This window comes from Thermobia domestica, unplaced genomic scaffold, assembly GCF_964235325.1.
Source record: "Thermobia domestica unplaced genomic scaffold, izTheDome1.hap1.1 HAP1_SCAFFOLD_905, whole genome shotgun sequence".
In the NCBI taxonomy this organism is placed as follows: domain Eukaryota; kingdom Metazoa; phylum Arthropoda; class Insecta; order Zygentoma; family Lepismatidae; genus Thermobia; species Thermobia domestica.
Genome location: NW_027656615.1, coordinates 9,421 through 29,776, shown reverse-complemented (window position 1 = coordinate 29,776; position 20,356 = coordinate 9,421). Strand labels below are relative to the sequence as shown.

The following is a 20,356-nucleotide window of genomic DNA, read 5'->3' as shown; positions in this document are numbered from 1 at the left end:
TCATTGACTCTTTAATCTGACTCCTTAATCCAACCTTTTTCGCATAAGATATCCCATTGAGCCTATAATTCAATTTTTTTTTCCCGTAAGGTGTCTCATTGAAGGTTTAATCCAAACTTTTTCCCGTAACGTATCTTATCGAAGCTTTAATTCATTTTTATTTCTATAAGGTATCTCATTGCCCCCTTAACCATCTCACTACCTAGGCATTTTATGTAAAACGGACTATCAAGTGGTTCCATTTTGTACCCACCTGTTGATATCTCGTAAAAGAAACAGATTAGAAACTATCACAAAAATCTGCAGTGACTGAAGTGAACAGTACATGGGATGTGAATAATAGCTATTTATTATACTGCCACCTAGGAGTGATACTTCTAAATGTCAGTCACATCTTCTACCAACGGGAGAGGGGAGTACTTTATACCCACCTATTTATATAACAAATTAGGAGGCACACTACACACAGAGCCCGAAACGACTCAAAACGACACAAAAATGCAAGTCTTCAAATTTGGACATACTTTGGTGTGTACAAATGAATTGCCTTCTAATGGTGGACATAAGGAAATATGTCGATTTTTTGACATTACGAATATGTCCGCTATGAAATAAAATATGTGAGCAACTATAGCATGTCAAAGTGATCTGCCTTGTTTTCATTAGGTTTGACGGATTAGCACGTTATGTTTTGATCACTGAGGCAATGTTTGAGATGATACAATTATACGTCAAAAATTTATACACATGTGCGGAAACGTGAGGCGGTTGTCGTTTGTCTCTTGTTATCAGTGTTACGAATGTAGCACTTTGTCGCTTGATCTAGAAATTTTTAAGAATATTTTTATCAAAAACAATTGGTTCATTTATCATTGTTAGAATAGAAATTTAGCACCTTTTAAATGTTGTCTAGTGAGTAAACTAGCATTATTTCCACTAAAATTAATATTTCTAGCGTCTACTTGCAGTGTGTTTAGTGACAATATTATTCACGTTGTTGGCAGTGTGTTTAGTATCATTACGACATGTGTGTGTGCCCTATTACGGACAGGTTTAACATATATTTTTATGCCATATCAATGTCTTCGTGCTCTGTGTAACGTTCAATTTGCACCACCATAAGGTATACACTTTAGCTAAATATGTTGAGTAATTTTTTTTTTTTTTTTTTTTTTTTTACAATCTTAAAGAAACGATTAGAAGAATGATTTTAGGATTTAGATTTATGTTCTTTCGGCATCAATGGCCATTTAGCCCGGCATGTATGAAGGATGATGTCCCTCGGCGATCACACTATCTGGGGAAAGAGAAGGAGGAAAGGAGTGGGGAAGGAAGGAAGCGGCTTGGGACCTATAAGTTAGGTACCGCCCCGGTATTTCCGTGGTGTGAATGAGGAGAACCCAGGAAAACCTCTTTCAGGATGGCTGGCCTAAATGAAGCTTTTTACAGTTTTTCGACAGTGCCCTACAAGGAATTGAACCCGGGACCGCTAGCATCGAAGGCAGGAGCGTAAACGATTAGAAGGGTAATTACAAAAGACATGCCGTAATGGGCACATAGTACCCCCCGTTGGTAGCGCGAGGGTTAATCCAAACTTTTCCCTCCAACCTTTAATCCAAACTTTTCCCCGTCAGTTATTTCATTGAACCTTTAATTCAAAATTTTCTCCATAAGGTTTCTCATTGAAGTGAGAATTATTCATATTTCCCCCCTTAAGATATCCATTGAAGTTTGTATAATTCTTGTGGTAGGGAACCAATATATTGAGGAAGGAGGGATATTCTCTCATTAGTAGCCCCTTGATTGGAAGTATGTGTTTATGCACCTTTTACCACTACAGGTTTATTGGATTTCTCTTTTGCTGGTATGCCCATAGTCTGTTTTCCTATGTTACTAATAGTATCTCGGACATTACTACTAACTCATGCTAGGCCATTTTCCAAGTAAGTGATACTCTAGGTATTTGTGGAGATTGCCAAAATGTAACAAAGGTCTTTCTACAATTAAATTCTCTCAAAGCTCGTTCATCTCCAAAGTTTACGAGAGGTTACATAGTCAGTGATGATTTTAGAAGGTGGATCAGAGCGGAAATTCCTCTGGAGTTATGAAATTTCCCCACGCAGGGTATTTCTCTGATCAGGCTCAACCTGCGTTTTCGCAGCACTCCTTTCACACCCTGTTTAATCGAAGAAATCCTTCCGGTCCAGTGGAAACCTGAAATCACCACTGGCTCCATAATCACATTTGTACCTCCTTCAAAGATAAATATTTTACCTCTGTTCGTCCATAAACTGCCATCCCACGAGAAGCACGTGTAGATTACTTATTTTGTAACGTAAAGAAATTGGTTCTACAGTCCATCAATACTTTCATTTAAGGAATGTGAACTAATCACATCAGCACCCAGTTCGAAATCTCTAAATTTAACAAACTCGTCAGGTGAAACGCGATTCAAAGTCAATATCGAAAAGTTTGTACTTCCTCGAAGAGACGATCCAAATCTTTATTTGAAATATTTGATTTTAAATTCCCGCGATTATGACCTTTATGGTAACGGAGACGATGACTAAACTAAGTAGATGATGATGGAAGAAATAATGGAATGAGAAAGCGGGAGGAACCGGGAAAACGCCGAGAAAACCCACGGGCACAATGTTGTCCATCACAAACTTACTTGACCGGGAATCAAACCAGGGTCCTTACGCACTAGAGGTAATCGCTCTACCACTGAGTGAGCCACCATGGCCCCCAGAGTCGAACCAAAGACCCAAGGGCGCCGATTTCTCTGTAAATTTCGGGGGGGAAGGCATTCAAATGCAGAAAGTATATATATATATATATATATATATATATATTATATATATATATGAAGATTTTAAGACAAATTGCACTCAAATTATGCCAAATATTGTATGTTCACAAATACAATAGGGGGCCCACATGAGCTTTGGGGGGGGCGGGCCCCTCGGTCTCCCAGGATCGGCGCCCTTGCAAAAACCAAGTGTATGAAAAGAAGGACCTAACCATTGAGCACATATATAACTTTAATCCAGAATGACCATTACCAGAAGTCGAATATGTCCAGACAAGTTCCCTTTTGCGGAGTCAATCGTTCTAGTTTTCTCGCATACTGATAATATTTATATTTGGGAGCCTTATATAGAGATAACTACGCATTAATGGGACAATTCGTATTCATGTCTAGGCAGAGTGTGAATAACGGAAGCATTTATCGAGTCGCAAGTCATGTGCTAATACAACTCATCCGTATATGTATTTGCAGCGATTGGCAAACGGACACATTGGCAATTATAGTAAAGGAAATCTGACAGGTCATCAGGAAAAGAAAGAAAGAAAAAATGATCCAAAGAGCTTCTGTGATTGGCTTCAAAAATGCGTGAAAAGAATTGCAAAGCAAGCTGGCTGGTGATAGCAATCAGCACGTTCGTTTATTGAATGTTTTACCTACATAGAAAATCCAGGCCAATCGTCAATACAAATTAGAAATAAAACGAGGAGATGGTGAGATAGGCAAAATATACAGGAGCATCAGATGCTATTGGACAATGTTTTGATTACTTCTTTTTTTTTTCTGTTAAGAAGTACGAACAAATGGTTCCAAACGACATATGGAATATATATTCAATCATTCAACAGTTTTGGATTTACAAGTTGTGTTTATGGCCCTAGGATAAATAGCGATGTCTCAGGAAATTTTTATATTACATATGGGTCTTTTACATCGTGGGGCATCGTGGGTCTCATTGGTAAATATTTTCCCCGCTCTTACTATTCAAGATAGAAGCTTGAAATTTTGTACACACATTAAGTACACCCTTACTATTTTTTAAAGTTGATTTTGAGATCTGTGCGTTCACACAGGAAAGGTCCAGAGAGGTTCAAAATTTGAAAAAAAAATTCAGAAGAAGTCCCGATTTCTCTCACAATATTCCACCTCAGGGACATGATAGGGAAATATGAATGATTCAGTTTGAAAGGCTGTTCTATTCTGAAGAGAATGAGGTACGAACTTAACGAACGAATAAAAGTATTAACGCTTAAATCGAAATATGGCCCTGTTTTTATTTTCAAACAGTGCAGTTTTTAAACTGCAATTAAATCGTTACAATAGTTTTAAGTTCGCGAATTGCTTGCACGTTAGCGTTCGGTAGGCAAACGGTAACGCAGGTAGCGACTTCTATTAATGTCCCGTGAACAATTGATAACGCAGGTAGCGACATCTATTAATGTCCAGTAGGAAAGTGATAATGTAGGTAACGACATCTATTACTGTTCGGAAGGCAAATGTTAACGCAAGTGGGCAAGTGGGATATCTATAAGTGTTCAATAGGCAAGTGATAACCCAGGTAACGACATGTATTAGTGCCCGGTAGGCAAGTGATAATACAGGTAGTGACATCTATTAACGTCCAGTAGGCAAGCGATAACTTACGTAGTGACTTCTATTAGCGTCCGGTAGGCAAGTGATAACGCAGGTAATGACATCTACTAGCATCCGGTAGGCAAGCGATAACACAGGTAGCGAGATCTAATAGCATCCGGCAGGCAAGTGGTAACTTAGGTACGACTTCTATTACTTTCCGGTAGGCAAGTGATAACGCAGGTGATAACATCTATTAGCGTCTAGTAAGCAAGTGATAACGCAGGTAGTGACTTATATTAGCGTTTGGTAGGCAAACGATAACAAAGGTAGCGATATCTATTAAAGATTGGTAGGCAAGTGATAACGCAAGTGGTGCCTTCCATTAGCATCTAGTGGGCGAGTGATAACGCTGGTACCGACATCCAGTGATTCTTTCAGGGGGTGAGCCGGGGGGTATTACCCTCCCCCGGAACTTGAAGGCTACCCCCTCGGCGCATTCTCAAAGAATATAAGAATGTTCAGAAACCTATATATTTCTATACTCGAAAAAAGAAACAACACTAACAGGTTTTGTCCTTTCAGCTGAACTCCCGTAAACATTAAGGGTGTTCACAGGAGGGACACTTCCAACCTCTCTCAATTATCTTTTTGGCTCGTAAGGTTCCTGAGGGAGTGAGGTACATACGGTATAAGAACAAACGACACATTTTGGAAAACATGGTTATAAAGGCAGCTTACCTCTTCCTAGCATTCGGCTCGTAGCTGGAATAGACGGTTCGCTTTATCCCTCCTCTAACCCCAGGCCTGAAATGCATTTAAAATAAATATAGAAAGATAAACAGGCAGGGAAAGAGGCATGTTTATCTTTCTATATTTATTTTAAATGCATTTTATTACTATAAGAGAGAGAAGTGAGTTCGGACAGAACTTGGCTGGCGTCTTTCGCTGTGGACAATTTTGAGACAGTTCTATAACTGCAACGTACTGTTAGCGTGTGAAGTGTTGTGTGGCTTAGTTCAAAACTTTGAATGCAGGCTGTTTGACAATTCCACAAGAAAACTTAAATTTTCTGTTGTTCTTGTAAAACCTGAAAAATGTGCGCTGGGAGGAGACGGTAGAGGCAATAGTGTTTATTGCGTGATTGTTCGATTTTGCGTGCTGTAGCTAACTTTCAAATTACATTTTTGATGTTCTTTTTTATTATTTATTTATTTATTTATTTATTTATTTATTTATTTTACTTGAAGTGACAGATTGAAAATCACAGTGATGAGCACAAAACGAAAAGCAGGTACTTTACCAAAAAAAAAAAAAAAAAAATTAAGCATGGGTCATCGCTCGAAGAGAGTTCAAGAGTACCAGAAGGCAGTCCCACTATTTCCTCATCTCACCTACAGGGCCCTCTTCCTTCAACTTCTTTTAACACCGGATGTTCTGCTGTACAGGGAAGATCGAAACATTGAGTATTGTTTCATGACTTCTTGGACAGATAAATACAAGTGGTTAGTTTATGACGAGAATCGGGGAGGTCCATTTTGTAGTGTGTGTTCAAGATATTATCAAAATGATTTAAATGTAGCACAGAAAACTAAAGGCGTATTCATTACAGTTCCGTTCACAAATTTCAGGAAAGCAACTGGTACTACAGGGAAACTACACAAGCATGATTCCTCTGAATATCACAAAAGTGCGATGGTGAAAGAAAATCTTCGAATTTTACATGAAAATAAACCTATTCATTCAATTTTACAGCAACAAAGCAGCATTGAAATCGAAGAAAACAAACAGGTTCTAAAAATTCTCTTGCGCAGTTTATATTTTCTTGTGAAAGAAGAAGTGGCTCATACGAGTAAATATGAACATATTGTAAGAAATCTGATGGCTCCGTGTATTCAAAGTTTAAACGACTGGCTTCAGATAAAGAGTGAGCGTGCAACATACTGCAGCAAAGACACAGCTTGTGAGATGTTGGAGTGCATGGGAGAAGTGTTAGATGAGGAGTTCGCTGCTGAACTTAAAGATAAACCTTTTGCGTTAATGGCTGACGAATCGACTAACACAGCGAATAAGTCAGAGCTTTCTGTCTGTGTAAGATATGTTACTGACAGCTGCGTAGTGAGGGAGAGATTTCTATGCATAACTACGCTTCAGGACACTACCGCCGAAACTATTACAAATTGTATTGAAAATGAAATAACCAAACGAAATTTATCATTTGATAATCTTGTAGCATGTGGATTCGATGGGGGTTCTAATTTCTCTGGTAGTGTTTCTGGGGTGCAGAAGAGAATTTCAGAAAAGGCAAAGAGAAATGTCCCGTACATACATTGTAGAGCGCATGTTTTGGCCCTTTCAGTAAAAAGTGCAAAAAATTTGTTTCCATGTGTAAAAAGATTTTTTTACGTTGTGAGGGACATTTGCAAGATATTCCGCCAATCTCCGAAAAGAGAAGCTGCTCTTCACGATGTTCAAGAAATGTTACAGGACCCTACTTTGAAAATTCCAGAACCCATGAATGTACGTTGGCTCAGTCATCACAAAACCATTCAAACCATTAAAATAATGTTATGGATCAATAATGATGACGTTAGAGCACTTATATAAAGAAGGTGGAGATTTTTGTTCCTTGGCAGGTGGAATATTAATTGAAATGGAAAACGCGACCTTTCTTCTAACATTGTGCTTGTTGGTAGAGATACTGGGATCCGTGTCAAATCTAAGTAAGTACCTACAAAAGGAAGACTGTCAGTTAGCGAATTTACCCCAGCTGATTTCAAGTACTGAGGCTCACCTGAAGTCAATTTCTGAAGATGCAAATAAAGCAGCAAGACAAGAATCTAGTACCATTTTTACTACTTACAATGAAATGAAAGTTAAACTTTCAGGAATCCGAACAATCAAGTCAGATCCATCTGAAGAAAAGAAATGTTTGGGAATGCTTGCTAAATTCGCTGATGCTGTAGCCACTGAAATGGGCAGAAGGCTTAATAAGCAAGCTCTTGATTTGATTTTAGCGTTTTCATTTTTTCAATCATTTGATTCTATTCAACATATCAAAGAATCAGATGTGAAAAGTCTCTGTAGCATTCTGTCCGCCATAGATGAAGATCACTTATACGCAGATCTTCAATCTTTCAAATTTCTGGCACCAAATGTGAATGACAAGATATCGCCATTAAAATACATTTTAACATCTTCTTTTGGATACGATGAACTTAAAAAAGCCAGTGTAAAAATTCTAACAGTGCCAATATCAACAGCCACCGTTGAAAGATTTTTCAGTGCCATGAACAGAATAATGACACCGTTGAGGAATCGATTAGGGGAAACTTCCTTGGACCATTGCATGAGAATTTCCATTGAAGGAGAAGTTCCTAGTGAAGAATTTCTCTGCAAAGTTATAGAACGTTATGCAACCAAAAAGCAAAGAAGAATGCGTTTACGTTAAGTGAAAAGTACTTTTAAAATAACTAATACCAATTGCCTTTTTATTTTATTTATTTATTTATTTATTTATTTTTATTTTATTTTATTATTATTATTATTATTATTATTATTATTATTATTATTATTATTATTATTATTATTATTATTATTATTATTATTATTATTATTATTATTATTATTTTACGTGAGAATGAAGTTATTTTGTGATGTCAGTGTAGATGCGTGTATTCGGGAGGAAGAATTGTCTTACAGTTTGACTTACGTGCTTCACAGTTCAGTTTTTTAGTATTGCATAATTATTTGGATATTATGAAGTGTTAGTGTTTGAACTGCAAACAATAGTGTCCATCTCAGCTTTGTCGGCAGGTTAGCTTTGAGGAACATAACAGGTAGGACTACAAATTCTTAATTTAAAAAAAAATCGCATGTTATTATAATCATTAGAATCATAAATATGCTATGAAGTAGATTTACGAGTACGAATCTAATTCTTCAATCAAGTACTAACTGAGTATTCTATACGTGTCTGTTATTTTCTTCATAGGAAAATTCTATCTTTAAATCGTCCATATGCTCCACCACTTCCCTATGATTATATTTTCAACTGAGAGTACTTTGCATTGTGAAATCATTGAACTTTTGGTTTCCAACGTTACCCCTCCAGACCCTGAAAATACCCCCTCGGAGATTTTTTTCCTGAAAGAAACACTCCCGACATCTATTAGCCTGACTTTTCATTATTAGAAGCTAGTGTGATGCACGGGGTGTTTCTAGTTTATTTATTATTAGGGCCATGTGATCCTAATGCAGCATAATTCACAACATGCGTTATGAACTGATATTTCTTATGGTTTTTTTTTTTCCTTCTCCGAATGACTGCTGGGTAAATGTTTTAGTATATTATTAACGGAACCTGTGCTCTCTACACGGCATATGAGAATGAATCTCTTTGTCATTCCTCACAACATCTGTACATGTCCCTTTACAGACACAAGTAAAAGAGGTCTTGATAAAAATTGGCAATGGCTGTCACAAAGGGGAGATTTTTCGGATTATTTTTTTTTTTCAATATTTCTCACCGCTTGCAAGATTTGAGCCTACTTACGATTGGAGTTTCTAATTCATGTATGATCAGTGTTTTCTTTCTTCTTGCATGCAGTATGTAATAAGCAAATACATTACATTCACAATTAATTATAATATAAGAGGTATATTGTGTTCATTGGGCAAAACACCCCAAACAATAAAGATTCACCTTAGACTGGAAAAATTGTTATCCTTCGTTTTTCTTTATCATTTGATAGGCGTGGAAGACCCGGGTTCGATTCCTGGCAGGAGCTCATGTAGTTCGGGTTCCACGTTAATTAGTAGGTCCCGTCTCATATAGTGTCGCTGCTAAAAGGGACGTTAAACTCAAAATCAATTCAACTCAACTCTATCATTTGGCCATGAAACAAACACCAGAGAGATACTAACTCCGTATACAAATGTGTGGTGTTGGAATGTATAACTTGTAGGATATGGTGCTTTACTTTTTAAACTTTCAATACTTCCAGTATACCCGTAAAACTGTAATAAATGAATAATGGCCACTTTTTTAAAAATTTAATTGAAACTGAACAATCTACACAAAATTTGCAATCGATCAGTGAAAACAGCATTCTCTAGAGCTTGTGGTTTCCAAAATATCACTGTCAAAAAATTGGCCATAAACGTATAAACGTCCACAAACATATAAACCTACCATTTTTAATATATAGACAATGAATTAAGCTCTTCACTTAAAGCTATAACAGTATATTGAATCTGACTTGTTACCGGAAACTAACGGAAAACAAGCACAAAAGGGAATAACTTTTTTAAACTTCTCTTTTGCGTCGGGATTAAAAAGGTAAAAATGAAAGATAAAAAAAATATAACTTCCAAGAATTGCACAATTTTATTATTTTTTTTCTTTTAGAGAAAACGGAAAGATTTCTGATTCGCTTACTCACTTGAAGTCTTGTAATTTTCTTTCTTGATTTCTTTTCCTATTATTGTTGTTCAGTGGCGGATTCAAGGGGGAAGTAAAAGAGCGAGATACAGTAACAAGTTGTTTTATTTTATTTGTGATATGTTTTTATCATTATAAACTAAAACTAAACTACGGTAGACTCTTGGCGCAACAGGCCTTAAGTGACCAGTATGGGCACTGATCTCAGGAGTACCGAAGAGGCCCTCTCCGCCCAAAATAGCTTGCATTTTTTCTTGGATATATGATAATGAAACTCAAATACTTAAATGGTCAATTCCAAAGTTATACAGAAATCGGTATTGTTGTTGACCAGGGTCTAGTAGCCAAGTTATGCCTTTATGGTGATATGTGATCATCGACTCCCCTCGCCGTTTTTGCTGGCTTTCAAGATTGAAGTTTGTTACTTCTTTCTGTCAAATAGCTCCCCAATTGCCCTCACGACCCTGGATTGCCGCCTCCATGTGGTGAGTACGAACGGTCAGTCACAGGGGTAAAAGTGAATCTTGAAAGGTAGGGGACGTATGACGTCATGCCACCCCCGTGCTTATCTTTGCCTATTGTAATTTTGTTAGAAAGTAGGGGGACGTCACAGATATGTCCTTGAAGCGGGGGGACGGAGTACCCCCACGTTCTGTCACACTTTTACCCTTGGTCATTCATCTATCCTGTGACCAGACCCAGCATTGGTTAATTTTGCTAATCTCACAAGAACCAGTATTCCAGTGCTAGGACGGTGATAAGCTGTATTCCAGTACGGTTAGGACGCTAACAAGAAGCGGTATTCCAGTGCGGCTAGGATGATGAAAAGAAGCGGTACTCTAGTGCAGCTAGGGCGGTGGCATCTTACCATCATAATGTTATGAAAACATAAGCACAGAATAACGGCGCCGATTTTTCTACCACTTTGGGGGTAGTGATGGGTAAATTCCCGGGAAGATATTTTTCGGGAATACTTCCTGGGAAGATTCCCAAAATGGGAATTTTTCTGGGAATTTATATACAATCACAAAGATAATTGCATTCTATTACTATATTATGATTTCAAAGTTAAATTCGTTCTTTTTATCACAGTATATTATTACAGTTGTCTCCAGAGGATTCTTTAAAATGTATATTCTGAACGGTACTGTTTACTTTATTAATATTTTATTATATTTAGAGAGTACGCATAAATGTATAATTACTTACAATAGGCTATGTTCTATATAAGTAAATATGTGGAAAAAATGGTATAGTAAGTCCACATATTTTTACACCGCTAAACAGTTTAAATTTATAAGTAAGTGGGTTTTCTAAACTTCACTCTACTACTGATATTATAAACATATTAAATTTTTAAATGTAAACAAATTAGATTGGGTAACTGCCAGAAGATACATGTCTCACCAATTTATGAACATTTGTGCTTACATATTTATGTTCACAAAATTTGCAAGGTACTGACTTACCTTTATAATTTTGCACAAAACATTGCCACACATGACCTTTCTTCCTACCTATTTCTCGAAATTTCATGCGTTAATTCACATATAAGAGAAGTCTGAGTACCTCTTCAGAAATCCGAGTCAGAGACAGTAGACACATCGAGGTCTATTACTAACGATGGTTCGGGGTGTATTAATTGTGCTTCATCTCTATTTCTACATAACTTTACAAACTGGTTCCTTTTCATCATTTGTAAATTAGTACTTTGCTACTTTTTAGTGCAAATGGAAATTGAACTAATAAATCATATGATTATTTATATAAAGTACAGTCAACGAATTTTATTTTTTAACATCCAAATTATTTAAAGGCTGGAAATAAATCATAATAAATGAAAATAAAGTAATTAGTAATACGGTTCTTATAATTTGGAAGATAAAATAATGAAATGGAAATAAATTCCTTCCTGGGAATTTATATGCCAGGAAAAAAAACCGGGAATATTCCCATTTTTTTAATTTTCCTTCCCACTGGGAATATTCCCACTGCCCATCACTATTTGGGGGACGTTTAAGAATGTGTGTTTCGTTGTGAAATACCCAACCAAATACGTCCAGATCGTGGATGCCTACACAAACTTCGGCATTCGTGTCAAAGATTGGTCATGAAGCTTTTAACAGAGTTAATCATTTTTTTTTTTTGCTATGAGCAGAACATATTTCTCTCACTCTTTCTTTAAACGCACTATAAACCGTTCAAATAAGATGCACCTACTTGTATATGTTACCATACTATTGCAGCAAATAACTCTTTTTTCTTCCTTAGCCCTCCCTCTTAGTTTAGTAGGTAGAGCACGTGTCTTTTGTACAGAGGTCACTGGCTCGATGCCAATGGAATACCATTGAATCCTCCACAATGGTTCATATCCCAGTTTGAACTAACCTTACTAGTGACAAGAGACGTAAATACATATTCATTAATTGGGATTTACTTCATGAAACAGGCTTTTAATTCAATTAAAAGCTATAATAATAATAAAACACATCCTAACTGTGCTACACAAAGCAATACAGCAGAACCCACGACGAATTATAGAAAATAGAAGATCCCTACCTTTATCTAGATCCAGTGTGATGAGATCCCTTTTTCAAAGTACTGCATCGCGTAAAAAAAAAAAAAAAAAAACTAACAACTCACGCTGCTCATAAGAAGCCCTTCTTATGCACAGGGAGGAGGGGGCGCGGTGGCTTAGTAGTAGAGCGTTCACCTCCGGTGCTTGGGGTTCTGGTTCGATCCCAGCTCGCGCCGTGTGGACCCTGTGGTGGACAAACACCATGCTCGTGGGTTTTCTCGGGGTTCTCCCGTTTCCTCCCACTTTCTTCACTCCACCATTTCTCTCATCATCACCGTCTCCTTTAGCTTAATCGGTATAATCGTGAGACGTAAATCTTAAATATTTTATTTCATTTCATTTTTCTGCACAGGGAGGGTAAATTATATAATGATGATGTTCAGCTATGGATTGTAGCTCATTGTAGGACTATTTTTTTTTCTAAACTCTGTGAAATAATTAAATTATCTGTTTGTATTTTTAACTATAGACTTTTGCTATCCCTTACTCAGCGGCGGATCTAGAAGGTAGAAACTGGGGGGGGGGAGCAACCGGAACCTAGATTATGATAGGCATATCATGAGTTTACTATAAATTTTTATATATATACATATATATAACAGCTTCAATTATTTTTGTCACTCAAAAAACTGGGCCCCGGTCTAGATCCGTCACTGCTCTTGGTCCACAACAAATTGAAAGATTGCTTGCTGATTAACATGTTTCCCAGATATTGGACTGCGAGAAGAGCGAACTATCGAATTATCAGCACTATCATTTGATCTCAATCTCGTGGTATTTGGCATATAGAGAATATAAAATCTAAAATGTATATATATATATACATATGTGTGTATGTGTGTGTGTGTAGGCCCTATATATACTACGAAAATCCTGGATATGGCTGTTGTAGTTCCAGATGTGTCAAAAGAAATATATTGAATGTATGCAGATGTGGTAGAAGTAATATATATATATATATATATATATTACGCGCGAAGGAATATATTAAATGTGTGCTAAAGTGTTTAGAATGACTGCAGATAGTAATTTCTATAAGGTAATACACTGTTTACCGATTGTCTCTTTGCGCACTACTTTGATATACTTCAGTCGCAGCATTTAATGCAGTACTGGTTTGTGTTCCACCTAAAACTATAGAAGAGGCCGCGGTAACTGAATGGTCACTTCTGGCTCTTGGGGTTCTTGGTTCGACATGGTAGTGAACAAGTGAGCATTATGATGAACGTTTTCTCGGGGTTCTTCCATTTTCTCACACTTTCGTCATTCTATCATTGTCTTCCATCTGATCTTCACCGTCTTCGTTATGGTCAGTGCATAATCGCGAGACGTTAAACTAAAAAGCTAAACTACATATCTACGTCACACTTGCCTTTGTATTGAAGAGAGACAACAAACAAAAAGTTGATCAACTTTCGTCACTGGTCCTATCTTTTAGCTACTGTCTAGAACAGCGTTTCCCAACCGATGTGCCGCGGCACACTGGTGTGCCGTGAATGGGCCGCTGGTGTGCCGCGAGAAATCGAAACAAAATTATTAATTTTATAGCAATCAAATTGCAAAACCCAGGGAAAAATGTATATTTGTATTTCACATTACTATGAACATCTACTGTGAATCTACAATTTTAAGTTTCATACCGGGTTACTGTTCTGTACATTTCTAATGTTGAAAAAAATGGTTATCACTGTTAAAACCATTATTGCTTCTTTATTGTTGCAGACTATTTCGTAACTTCAAAATTTAAAATATCATTCAATCCTTTCGACAAATTACCTACATTTGTGTTTTAAAAGTAAGAGACGGGAAAATTTAGTGATAGAGACTTCTTCTCTGTGAGAAGATGATCAATAATTACAGAAAAAATACCACTGTGTTTTATATTTATAAATAATAATATCTATAACTGTGCCGCGAGAATCCAAGTAACACGCGTAGTGTGCCACAAGTTGAAAAAGATTGGGAAACGCTGGTCTAGAATGTAATATTCGTTACTATTGACCCTTCCTTTGGCCTAGTGGCTAACGCGCTTGCCTTTGGTGTGCGAGGGGCCGCTGTGGCTTAGTGGTAGAGCGTCCACCTCTGGTGCATAGGGTCCCTAGTTCGATTCCAGCTCGCACCAAGTTAACTTTGTGGCAGACGAATACCATGCGTGTGGGTTTCCTTGGGTTTCTCCCGTTTCCTCCCACTTTCATTTCATTCTTTTCTCATCATCACTATCTCCTTTAGCCTAGTGTGGACTTTGTGGTGGACAAACACCGTGCTCGTGGGTTTTCTCGGGGTTCTCCCGTTTCCTCCCACTTTCTTCATTCCACCATTTCATTCATTTCTCATACTCACCGTCTCCTTTAGCCTAACCGGCATAACCGTAGGACGTAAAACTTAAAAGATTTCATTTCATTTCCTTTAGCCTAGCCGGCAGTACGTAAAACTTCACTTTGGTGTGCGTGGTCCCAGGTTCAATTCCCGGTGGGAGTACAATTGAAGGGTAAAAGTTGTTTGGACTCCACTATAATCAGTATACCCAAGTCTCCCTTAGCGGCTCAGGCATAATCGTAGAACATTAAAACTCAAACCAAACCAAACCGTTATTCACTATCTTGGAATAGAATCGGACGTGAGATCAGTGAATTGAACATCAGATACAGAACTACGAAGATGAGACTATATAGAAACGAAAGAACTTCGCTATCGTCAGTACAGGAAATAAAATATATACCATATGAAACTTTGAAATAGGATTATGTATTAAATTTAAATTTTACTGTCTGAAATGGCACAGTTAATCCTAAATAAATGAAAAAGATAGTGTTATGAAAGGAAAAAAAATCAAAGATGTATAAATACAAAACACTTTTATTGGATGGTCGACCATCTAGTGATTAAAATAAGCCACAAATATTATTAGACACCCTTTACATTTTCTACCAGTTTGATTCTGGCTCTTATGACATGAGATCGTTCTGACTGACACGTTCTTTTGACCCGGAGACTTGACGCGAACCATTTCCGCTCAGGTCTTTTTACACAGGATCGTTTTAGCCTGAAGCTCTTTTGATGCAAGGAGTTTTGAGATGTTGTTTTGTGTCTTCGCTCTTTCCTCTCTAACACATATATGCTGAAATACTATATGCATTCATGCCCGCATACGAAATCGGGGATGTATGGTCGGCAGATTGATTTGAAATTTAATTACGTTTACTTTCCTAGAACAGTATTTCTTATTTTTATTTTTCAAGTAACTCCCAAGCGCTCCACAATAGTCATTCAAAACTATAAATTTTACCCTGACCGAGAATCGAACCATGGATATGATAGGATTTAGGATTTAGATTTCTGGGCCTGCAGCTCCTATGGCCATGTTAGCTCGTTACGTATGAGGGATGACGTCCCTCGGCGAGCACACTATCCGGGGAAAGGGAAGGAAGAAAGCGGCCTGGGACCTATATGTTAGGTACCATCCCGGCATTTGCCTGGTGTGAATGAGAAAAACTCAGGAAAACCTCATTCAGGATGGCTGGCCTGAAATAGCTTTTTTCCACTTTTCGACCGAGTGCCCTCACCGGGAATCGAACCCGGGACCGTTCGCACCGAAGACGAGAGTGAATATGATAGAACACGCGTATGCTAACCATTCCAGGACGATGCGGACTATATACTATTCGACGATGCAATGACAGCGGTACTCCCCGGCGCTGAGGGATATTGGTCTGATTGGCTGTTAGGAGTCACATGACCACAATCACGTGATATGACGTCATACAGATAACCTCTTAATTTTGAGAGGAGTATCTTAGCCTTGGTGGATACTTAACTTTGAAATATATAAGATTACCTTCTATGATCATAAGAGTTAACGATCATCTAATACGTTAAAATCTTAAAAACTAATGCTTCGAACACGAGACCCTTGTGACGAAGGGCGAACGCGTTATTCATTAAATCAACGCGGAGGAATACGGAAAGGCCGGAAAGTTTTAGTAATACCAGTCATTGCCTCAGATACAGCTTTAGTTTTCCGACAAAATCCTTTAAAACTAACTTTTGGCACTGTTTTTAGTAATCCAAGCGAACGAGCTGGAATCCCTAAATTTTCTGAGATACAGTATATATTTATACTCCATAAATCGCTTTCAAATTTTTTAAAGTTGACCAAATTTCCAAATTTAACGACAATGACGGTATCTAAAAATTTTACAGTAGGAAATACTTATTCCTCCCATTGATTTCGTACGGCCAGGTCACGTGACTCCCGATATTCGGAATGAGGGATTTGCCCCGAAACTAGCCGATATTACTGTGACATATCGTATTACCGCGTGTATAAGTCTACCTATAGATAATTTTTGTTATTTATACTGGATGTATTCATATCAAAATGATATTCTGAAGTTCTGTTAACGTCTTCTTCAGCAAATTGTATAATTTGCAGTAAGATAGGTGCAAGTAAATACTCGAGTTAAGGGTGTTGAATTTCTTGCGGAGCGGGCTTAATTTTCATAAAACACAAAGAACAAGATATGTGCGTTGCAGCATAGCCTTTTCCGCGTGTAGAAAAAATGTGGCAATGATGCCACTCACTTCTATTTTGCACCCAAGATAAAAGAAAAAAAGTGTTACAAAGTGGCGTATTTAGCAACACGTGCAGGTAATTATGCCAAGTCTAGGATACTACGAGAAACCTACAATAAATCTTGCAACTCCTTATGTCGTCTTTGTTATACAAATATTACTATACAACATGGCTGAAGCAAAAAATAGAATAATCGAAATGCAAGATGAAGATAAAATGTAAAAACGATAATCTCCAAAGTTGAAATGAAGTTCCAAACTGAAAAGTTTTAGTGAATAAGAATATAAACATACAATGTCACTGTACTGCGACTTAAAAAAAAAAAAAAAAAATACACCTATATTACATGAAACATGTAGGTCAAACGAAAACATCTTTGTCTTCTGCAGCCAATCTGCACAAGCCCCGGCGTATTTCGCTGCACCATGCTTGGTATTGATTTAGGAATCACTACCATTCCATGGATTTAGTAGCCATGGAATCACAAATACTGAACTTACACTTACAAAACAAAGTGTTCCTAGACAGACACGAAATGAGGCGTACATTGCTGTAAACAATTGGCAATGTTCTGAGTTAGGACAGTACTAATAACGGATTCTTAACTCTATTGAAATAATAACGTCCTTCCACGGAACCTTCCCGAAGCAAACAACACTGCACGGCGTGGCGGTCTCAGTGCTGTCTCCCGGGGTATTCGTCAAATTGCACATATTGGAGGCGGATTCTAGCGGATTTCCTCGGAAACGTCCCAGCACTGAACACTTGGCGTATTTAGTTGCACTGGCGTATTTACCTGCAGTTACCTTATAAGATGAGCATTGTAGTTTTTGTTTCCTTAGTATCTTTTCTTTAAAGAACCATATAATTTCTTTTCACTTGATTAGATGACATGTAAGATTGCCTTTGAAAGAAGAGACTATCTCATCTCGAGAGCTCTTTCTTCGTCTCGAATCATCACAAAATTTTTGTCTCGTCTCGTCTCGTAGTCACTCGTAATGTTAAAAAAAAGAACGAAAGAAGAGAAAAAGAAAAATGATTCATGCTTCAAGTACAAACGTACTAGAAAACTACTGTTGTATTGTTGTATTGCCGGATATAAGCATTCCTTGTTTTTTTGTTTGTTTTTTTTTTTTTGCGTTTATAAACCACATCCTTAAATTTTTTATGATTTTGGAAAAAGTGCAGTCGTTTCTTATAGGCAGTTATTATTCTCTTCAAATTAAAAGATGGCAAGCGAATTAGTACGATAAAGCAAACCACAATGTTTTAATCCTTTAAAAAGTTTTGAACTTTTATTTATTTATTTATTTATTTGATATTTAAAGCCAGAAAAGGTCTGTTATTGAACAATACCATTAGACGACCTTTTGATTCATTTTACCGAAAGATTTATTAACAGCTACAGATTACAAACTCAACACGTAGGCTATAGTGGTATAAAAATTATCCCCTCACGGGATATCGATTATGCTACCCAATCCACAGCTCACCGAATACTGTGAAAATATAGTATTTGAGAGACAACTTACAAATCAAACGCCACATACAGTCCCATGATCCTTCTTTCAGGAGAGCTATTGCTGTGAGAAGTTTAGCTCTCTTCGTTTGGCAAGATGTTTGCGGTTGATGGCTGGATGAAAGAATGTATGAAGCCAATCTACTTCCACCCAACTTTTCATTTTAAAATTTCTCTTTCACTTAAGTTTATTTACAGTTTCAAATTTTGTTTTAATGGTCAATTACACAAGGATTGATTGTTAACATGCGAGGTCATGATTTGTCTAGCCAGTTTTAGTTTAGTTTCTTTCCAGTTTTCACTTATTACAATTTAATGTTTCCTCTCGGGTATAAAATCTGAAACTTATTCTAATCAGTAGAGTTGTCTATCAGAAAATTGTTTTTATATCATTTTAACAACTGGCTGTTTTTCTTCTTTCTTCCTTCTTTCTCCTTTCTTCTCTCTTTGTGACAACAAAAATATCTGTGTAAATGCATTTTTTAATCCATGAGTTTGTGCGTGTTTGTTTTAAGCTCTGGCGTTCTCCCGAACTTACGCAGACTAGGACAGAAATGGCTAGTTTGTAATCGAACCTCATTTCCCTTCAGAATCACTACCTTCAATGAGGTTAGCAATTACTACTTAATAAGATTCACTCTACCTCAGGTTTGCACTAGCTGGAGCTCGGAGTCACTTTCCTCAGTGAATCTTGAATTCTCTCGATATTTGCGCTTGTCCTGGTTAAGGGGTTAGGCTAATTATCTTCAACAAAGCCAACACTCGCTCGTGCTTGCACTTAATACCTCATTGTGACTGTACGAGACGAGAAGTAAGGTTTCCTGTCGTCTCGTATCGTCTTGAGTCTTGAAGAATTCTCAATAATCTCGTCACGATTCTAGAGAATTCCCTCTAATCTCGTCTCGATTCTATAAGATTTCTCTTTAATCTCGCCTCGATTCTATAAGATTTCTCTTTAATCTCGCCTCGATTCTCGAAGATTTCTCTTTAATCTCGCCTCGATTCTATAAGATTTCTCTTTAATCTCGCCTCGATTCTCGAAGATTTCTCTTTAATCTCGCCTCGATTCTCGAAGAATTCCCTCTAATCTCGTCTCGATTCTCGAAGAAGTCTCTCTAATCTCGTCTCGATTCTCCAAGAATTCTCTCTAATCTCGTCTCGATTCTCTAAGAACTCTCTTTAATCTCGTCTGAATTCTAGAAAATTCTCTCTAATCTCGTCTCGATTCTCTAAGAATTCTCTCTAATCTCATCAACATTCTTGAAAAATTCTCTCTAATTTTGTCTCGATTCTAGAAGAATTCTCTTTAATCTCGTCTCAATTTTCTAAGAATTCCCTCTAATCTCGTTTCGATTCTCTAAGAATTCCCTCTAATCTGGTTTCGATTCTCTAAGAATTCCCTCTAATTTCGTCTCGATTCTCTAAGAATTCTCTCTAATCTCGTCTCGATTCTCTAAGAATTCTCTCTAATCTCGTCTCGATTCTCGAAGAATTCACTCTAATCTCGTCTCGATTCTCTAAGATTTCTCTTTAATCTCGTCTCGATTCTCTAAGATTTCTCTTTAATCTCGTCTCGATTCTCTAAGATTTCTCTTTAATCTCGCCTCGATTCTCGAAGAATTCCCTCTAATCTCGTCTCAATTCTCGAAGAAGTCTCTCTAATCTCGTCTCGATTCTCCAAGAATTCTCTCTAATCTCGTCTGGATTCTCTAAGAACTCTCTTTAATCTCGTCTCGATTCTCTAAGAATTCTCTCTAATCTCGTCTCGATTCTCTAAGAATTATCTCTAATCTCGTCTCGATTCTCTAAGAATTATCTCTAATCTCGTCTCGATTCTCGAAGAATTCACTCTAATCTCGTCT

At 37.3% G+C, this 20,356-nt stretch overlaps 2 protein-coding genes across 2 annotated transcripts; both read left to right on the top strand.

Annotated features, from left to right (window-relative positions):
* The first annotated feature begins 5,710 nt into the window (after positions 1 to 5,710).
* Positions 5,711 to 6,988, top strand: LOC145677474 (zinc finger MYM-type protein 1-like). Its single transcript, XM_081747949.1, has one exon. It carries the CDS (start codon positions 5,711 to 5,713, stop codon positions 6,986 to 6,988), a length of 1,278 nt encoding a protein of 425 aa, XP_081604075.1.
* Positions 6,989 to 7,034: 46 nt separating this feature from the next.
* Positions 7,035 to 7,832, top strand: LOC145677473 (uncharacterized). Its single transcript, XM_081747948.1, has one exon. It carries the CDS (start codon positions 7,035 to 7,037, stop codon positions 7,830 to 7,832), a length of 798 nt encoding a protein of 265 aa, XP_081604074.1.
* Positions 7,833 to 20,356: the final 12,524 nt, after the last annotated feature.